The sequence below is a fragment of the Pseudorca crassidens genome, chromosome 20, assembly GCF_039906515.1.
Source record: "Pseudorca crassidens isolate mPseCra1 chromosome 20, mPseCra1.hap1, whole genome shotgun sequence".
In the NCBI taxonomy this organism is placed as follows: domain Eukaryota; kingdom Metazoa; phylum Chordata; class Mammalia; order Artiodactyla; family Delphinidae; genus Pseudorca; species Pseudorca crassidens.
Window position 1 is genome coordinate 43576428 of NC_090315.1, and position 7088 is coordinate 43583515.

Sequence of the window (7088 nt, forward strand, 5' to 3'; positions counted from 1 at the left end):
GTGCTTGCTGTTTGGCAGGAAGTGAAGGACAGCAATAGGATGGGTGATCCCAAGACAGTGTGGCAGCCTTTAGGAGCAGGTTTGGGGAAACACACTGGGTTCATCAGGCAGCACAGTCTCCTCTCCTGAGATGAGGGTTGGGGTAGAGTTAGTGGAGTTGGGGCAGGTTGGCCAGCCCGTAAGGTTCCAGTGGCTCCTCCTTCCCTGCTGCCGGGGCTGCCCAAAGACTTCCTCCACATCCTTCCTTAACAACGCTGGTCTCCGGGGATCCTGGGGTTATTTTCGTCCTCTTCGGCGGTTGGACAATTGTTGATGGTCCCCGAAGTTTTTCGGCTGTTTTCGCAGAGATGAATTGTGCTGGATTCCCTGGGAGGGTGCTGAGCGGAAGCGGAAGCAGCGATGCTGGCGCCGGCGGCCTGGAGGCCAGGAACGGAAGCGGAAGTGGCGGCGGCGCCGGCCTGGCCTGGCCTGGCTGAGGGGAGGTGGCGGGAGGGCGCTATGGCGGAGGCCGGGCCACAGGCGCCGCCGCCCCCGGGCACCCCAAGCCGGCACGAGAAGAGTTTGGGACTTCTCACTACCAAGTTCGTGTCGCTTCTGCAGGAGGCAAAGGACGGCGTGCTTGACCTCAAGCTGGTGAGGCCCGGGCTAAGGGGCGACAGGGGGGATGGTGGACCAGGCCTGGGCCGGTAGCGGGAACCCCCGGGGCGGCCCAGCTGAGCCCTCAGAACAGGCCGCCATCCATGTGCTTTCTCACAGGAGGGAGGCCGGGAGCTGTTTCATTCATTCGGCCGAGGCCATTGGGCGTCAGCTATGTGCCAGGCTTGGGGCTGCAGGTGTTGGTCCTCGTGGCCCTCCCCGGCAGGTGTGGGGAGAAGAGCATCAGAACATCAGCTCAGGCGGCGCCAGGCCTCTTCCCGCCCCACAGTCCCGAGCTGCTGTAGTGCCTGGGAGGAGGGTTGGAATCAAGGCCACCCCCTTTTCAGACTACTCCAGACTAAGTCTCACCTGAGAGTGGGGCTGAGCATTCCCCACTCTCTTCTGCCTGCCAGGCAGCTGACACCCTAGCTGTTCGCCAGAAGCGGCGGATTTATGACATTACTAACGTGCTGGAAGGTATCGGGCTGATCGAGAAAAAATCCAAGAATAGCATCCAGTGGAAGTGAGTGGGGGCACCAGGGAGGGCAACGGGATCTCCTACCCAGAAGCGTCAGGGGTGTGGGGTGGAGGGTGCAAGAGAGAGCAGGGGCCGTGGGACCCAGAGTTCCTGGCAGCCCCTCTCAGCTCCACTCCCCGGGCTCAGGGGCGTGGGGCCTGGCTGCAATACCCGGGAGATCGCGGACAAGCTGATTGAGCTCAAGGCAGAGATCGAGGAGCTGCAGCAGCGAGAGCAAGAACTAGACCAGCACAAGGTGTGGGTGCAGCAGAGCATCCGGAACGTCACAGAGGATGTGCAGAACAGCTGATATCCTCCTGGCAGTCCCTGCTCCAGGGGAGTGGGCGAGGGGCCCTCTAGTCCAGCTGGGTTTGCTTGTGGTCCACTAGTCCCTATCCCTCTTTGGAGGGTGGTCCTACAGCTCCTGGCCAGGTTCCAGCCTCAGGCTCCCTCCTCAGAGCCTCTCGCCCACCAGTCTTGGACTGTGATCCCTCCCCATGTAGACCCCAGGCCTCAGGACTTTCTTTGAGAGCATATATGTCAGACCTCTGCTGGAGAGCTGGGTCTTCTCTGTGGTCAGCCATCTGTCGCCACGGGCAGGGCATCAGCCGTTCTCCTTAACCCCCACACCTTGGCCTACGTGACTCATGAGGACATCTGCAGATGCTTTGCTGGTGAGCAGAGCCTGGGTAGGGGGAGATGGGGGTGGGGATGGGTTGAGCCACAGCCCTGAGCAGTGGACTCAGTGCCCAAGAGATTTCTGTCTCTTAAGAGGGTTCCTGGGGCCCACCCAAAGAAGAACCAGACAGGGTAAGTCCTGGGTTTGAGGGTCACTGGGACCCTATGGAGGCTAACCATACTGAGAGGGTACAAGAATCCTGGGCTGGGTCCCTGGGTCAATCCCTACCTGCATCGTCCCCTAGGTTTGGCTTCTCACGTGTGACAGAAGCATACAAGGGAGAACGTGTGTTTGCATGTTCATGTATGCTTGTATGCAGGGGGCAACGGTGCCCACTTCCAATCTACAGTTAGTTTAGTTGCCTTGTAGGTACAGGAACTGTTTCTTGTTCATCTTGCCTCTCCCAGTCTGGTTCAGGGGAAGGGATGTTGGCCTTGGCTAGAACATCTACACTTGGGGAGCAGCCCCGTCAATCAAGTGAGGTGCCCATGGCCAGCAATCTTTTGCTCTATGTGTCTGAACCCAGATTTTCTGATTGCTGACCCCTGGGCTCTTAGGAGGAGAAAAGCTTTAGTTCTCTGCCCCAGCCTACTGTCCAGCCCCTCAGAGACCATGATCTCCTTCCTTACTCTAAGGGATAGGCACTCCATTCTCAGTTCAGATTGATCCCGTGGGCCTTCATCCATCCTCCTTGTCATCCTAGGAGACACCCTCCTTGCCATCCGGGCCCCATCGGGCACCAGCCTGGAGGTGCCCATCCCAGAGGTGGGTGCTCAGCCCAGCCATGTGGGGTTGGTTGAGGGCGGGTGCTGGCTGTGGAGCCCGATAAGTCCCGGGTGGGGCAGGTAGGGGGAGGCCTGGGGTTTGAGGTTATCTAGGAGAACGGGCAGCCTAGGGTGGGAGAGGACACTGGCCCTTGCCCAGGGTCAGGCAGGAGCCGGGCCTGCTTCCAATTGCACCTGTCCTCCACCCCACACCCTCACCGGTAGGGCCTCAATGGGCAGAAGAAGTACCAGATTCACCTGAAGAGCATAAGTGGCCCCATCGAGGTGCTGCTGGTGAACAAAGAGGCATGGAGCTCACCACCTGTGGCGGTGCCTGTGCCGCCACCCGAAGATCTGCTCCAGAGCCCACCTGCTGTCTCTACCCCTCCGCCTCTGCCCAAGCCTGCTCTGGTCCCGCCCCAGGATGCCTCACGCCCAAGCAGTCCCCAGGTGACCACCCCCAACCCTGTTCCCGGCAGCACCGAAGCCCAGGGGGTGGCCGGTCCAGCCGCTGAGCTCACAGGTGAGGCACAATGGCGTGGTGGTGATGGGGTGATTTCTGGGGCCCAAGAGGCAATACCTCTGTGTGATGGAATGCTGTACTCAGAGTGGAAGGGACCCTGTGGTGTTCTTTCTCCTGCTCCCCCATCCCACAGGCCTCTCCTTGCTAGTGCAGCGAATGGCCCTTGTTAACAGGGAAGTTGTGACTGTGTGAAGGGGCATTAGTGGTGGCAGTTTTCCCCCAGATCTGCCAGTGTCACAGTTGCCCTGGCAGCCCCTCTTGAAGTGTGGTCACAGGGGCCATGTCCGTGAGTCTCCCTCCTGCAGGCTTCGTGCCCTTGTCTCCTTCAGTGACTGATTTTCACATTACCTTTTTGGGAGTGATGGGCAGTGCCTAACTTTCCTTGGGCCTAGTAACTAGGGTGCTAATCATCCTGGCTGTGGCTTCTAGCAGGGCCAGCTTCAATACCCTGCTTCCTGTCCCCAAGTGACTGGGTTTGGGGGATGTGGTTGCAGTGAGTGCTATCCCTGGAACCGATAACAAGGACGGTGGTGAGCTCAGCTCCCTCCCGCTAGGCCTGACAGCACTGGACACCCGGCCGCTGCAGTCCTCTGCCCTGTTGGACAGCAGCAGCAGCAGCAGCAGCAATAGCAGTTCATCCGGACCCAACCCTTCTACCTCCTTTGAGCCCATCAAGGCAGACCCCACAGGTGGTGAGTACTTGTCCCCTTGGCAGCAGTGAGAACCCAGCCTCAGACAGTCCTAGGTCAGAAACAGAGTTGGGCTTGGAACCCAACTCTCCTATCTCCTCAGCCAAAGCTGGCCAGCCCCCTGCCATCAACCAGAGCTCTGCCAGCCAAGGTGAGGAGCCTGGCCTCTGGCTTGGTGCTGGTGCCCCTTTGCCCCCTTCCTGGGCTGACACAGAACTCCCTGGCCCTCCCTCAAGCCCTGCCTGCCACCCCTTGGACCCTGGTCTCAAGGAAGGTGTGAATGCTCTCCTGGGGAACGGGCTGTGGTATGGCCCTCAGGCTCCAAAGGTGGGCAGTATGTTCTTAGGAGAGGTGGTGTCATCTGCCGGGTGTCTCCTCTCCATCTTGTGACTTGAGTGTTTGCTTTTTCCAGGACTCATTCTCCTCGGCCCTCAAGCACTGCTAAGTCTCTCCTCGTTAAATGACACTTCATCGCCTGTGTCTCTCTCTTTCTTCTTCCCTATATCCTCTGTGTTTGGACTCCTTGATAAAGTCATCTCCATTCTACTCCATACCCTGGTCTCCTAGTCAGCCTTCGGGTTGCGGCAGTCAGGACCCCAAACCCCCACCCCATGCTACACCAGTGCTACTCTTGATAAGTTGCCCAGCTCTGACAGCCAGCTCCAGCAGGTTTCTGGCCAATTTGCTCTGGTGCTCTCCTGCTCTGTGTTGATGCTCTTTTTTCTCCTTTGGCATTAATGATGTCAGCTCTTGGTTCTTCTCCCTTAATTGGCTTCTTCTTCTGACCTCTCCTTGGCATGGCTTTAAATCTGGTTTCCCAGATCTCTGGCTCATTCCAAACCTGTGGAGGGCCCCAGTTCTGGGTAGATGAATCCCAGCCTCCATCTTGCCTAGGCCTTTTGCCTGAACTTTACCTCTTGTGTCCACGTGCCTTCCTCTGCACATCCAGTGGGCACTTCATTCCCATGTGTCCTCAACTGAAACTTGGATTTCCACCTTTGTGCATACCCGACCACTGGCCCTAGTCACCCAGGCCTGACACCTGGGGTCAACTCCAGCTCTATCTCCTCCTCCCTCCTTGTCCTGCTCCCCACCCCACATCAGCTTAGTGAGTTCTCTTGCAGACATCCCCCATGGATGGCCTCATGTATCCTAACACTCAGGATCACTGCCAGCCACCTCTATCCTAAGTTCTTCAGCATCTTCTTCACCCCGACTGACAAGAATCTGTTTGAAACACAGCCTGACTGGCATTTCTCTGTTTACAAAATTACCTTTAACAGCTCCCAAAGGTCTGCTGGATAAAACCAGAGCCCCTAAACCTGGCATATGAAATCCCTCGTGATCCAGCTCCAGCACTCCTTTCCTCTGTTTCCCATGTGTGTCCTCCTGGTTAGACCTTTGTAGCAGTGTCATCACCCTGTAGCACTATCCCCTATTTAAGAGTGCCTCCTCCTCTGCCAGGTGACTGGCCTGGGCTGTGGTCTCTGAGCCTGGCACCAAGTAGGTGCTTAGCAAGGGCAGGGATGGACAGGACATCCTCTGTCAGACAGGGCATCCTGCATCAGACAGAGTATCCTCCATCAGACAGGGTATGTACTCTGAGCTTAGAAATGGAGAGGGTGTGCTGCCCTTCTGCCAAACCACTGAGTTAGAAGGGCTGTACCGATTACCTACAGTGGTCCTTTGGCACCGAGGAATTCAGGTCTGGTAGGGGAGACTTGCAGACAGTGCCGGCTTGGTCTGGTGCAGGGCCTACATCTCAGCTGTGTGGAGCCCCTGGGTGGGTGATAAAGGATCTGGGGAAGTGGGGGCTAGAGTGGGACCAGGCTGGATCTCTGTGCCCTTGAGCATGGCTTTCTTGTCTTTCAGTTCTGGAGCTCCCCAAAGAGCTGTCAGAAATCTTTGATCCCACTCGAGGTAGGGCTGTGTTCTTCCCTGGGGCTGGGGTGAGGGGCACAGCTCATTGGGTGTTAGGGCCGTTTTCTTGCCCTTCTGAGGACCTTATGATTGTGCCCGGTACCTGGGCAAAGGGTAAAGTTCCTGATGGTGGCTGGGTGGTCCCCTTCATGGGCTTTGGTGGGTGGAGAGGCAGGAGCCAGAATGTAACTGAGCTCTCCCTCCATCCCCAGAGTGCATGAGCTCAGAGCTCTTGGAGGAGCTGATGTCCTCAGAAGGTAGGTGGCCCAGGCAGGTGGGGGGTGAGTGTGTGTGGGCAGGGTTTGGGTGGCTGCTGGGTGGGGTCTTGGCCCTGGGGCCTCAGCCTGTTGCTCTCTGCAGTGTTTGCACCCCTCCTCCGCCTTTCTCCACCCCCTGGAGACCACGATTACATCTACAACCTGGATGAGAGTGAAGGTGTCTGTGACCTCTTTGATGTGCCTGTTCTCAACCTCTGACTGACAGGGGCATGCCCTTTGTGGCTGGGACACAGACTGTCTAACCTGGGGGCTGCCTGGGGACCTCCCCCCACCCCACCCCTACACAGCTTGAGAGCCGTAGACTCCTGGCTTCCCCAGCCTTCCCTCACTGCACAGTTCTGGCCACAAGTCCCACTCCTGCACCAACACCTGTTCTGTGCTGGGAGAGCAGGGGAAAGGGGCTTAGCCCTCTCCACTGTGGAGCCAAAGTGTTTGCCACTCCTTTTTGGAGGCCTTCCCCTACCTGGTAGCCTCCCCCGGCCCTCCCAGAGTTCAGTTTCAGCTGCCACCCAGTGGCACAGATCCAAGGACCCTCCATCACCCTCCTTAGGGCAGCGCGTCCAGCCCCACTGCCCTGTACCTGCCAGCCCCTCCCCCTCCAGGAGGAAGCATGGGGTGGGGCTGGGCACTTGCCAGCACCTAGCCTAGCCTCCTTCACTTCTCCCCACGCGGATCACACAGCTCCTTCTGTACCGCTCGTGTGCTCCCTTTTTGCTGGACCCTTGGCCCCGAGAACCTGTTGGGGCGGGCAGGTTGCTAACAGGAGGAATGGAGATCTCTAGCTAGGAATCTGGTCGGGAGAGTCCCTGAGGATTGGCCCGGCCTCCCTCTGCCCCACAGTCCCCCTCTTGTTTATTCATTTATCCTCATTTAGAGCCATTTGCAGAGATTTAGAAAGATTTGCAGTAACGAATGGATTCCTATATAAAGATTATTTTTATACTTTTTGCAACAAAAGGAAATTGTAATATTTGTACAGTGTCCAAATGAATAAAGACCATGCCTAAGGCTGTCTTTGATCTGGTTCTTTCAGGGATCCTCCCTGGGACTGTGCTGGATTGGTGGTGGGAACGGGCGGGTCA

The 7088-nt window shown here is 57.6% G+C and overlaps 1 protein-coding gene across 2 annotated transcripts; it reads left to right on the top strand.

Annotated features, from left to right (window-relative positions):
* Nucleotides 1-498: 498 nt before the first annotated feature.
* E2F4 (E2F transcription factor 4) lies at nt 499-7025 on the top strand. 2 transcript variants are annotated; one of them, XM_067719695.1, is made up of 10 exons: nt 499-633; nt 1050-1159; nt 1301-1462; nt 1784-1827; nt 2536-2597; nt 2822-3119; nt 3614-3811; nt 5681-5728; nt 5941-5985; nt 6089-7025. In XM_067719695.1, exons 1-10 carry the CDS (start codon nt 499-501, stop codon nt 6202-6204), a joined length of 1218 nt encoding a protein of 405 aa, XP_067575796.1. In that variant the 3' UTR covers nt 6205-7025. The 2 variants fall into 2 exon arrangements, with proteins under 2 accessions (XP_067575796.1, XP_067575795.1); XM_067719694.1 differs by having other exon boundaries at nt 5681-5985; nt 6089-6193.
* The last annotated feature ends 63 nt before the right edge of the window (nt 7026-7088 follow it).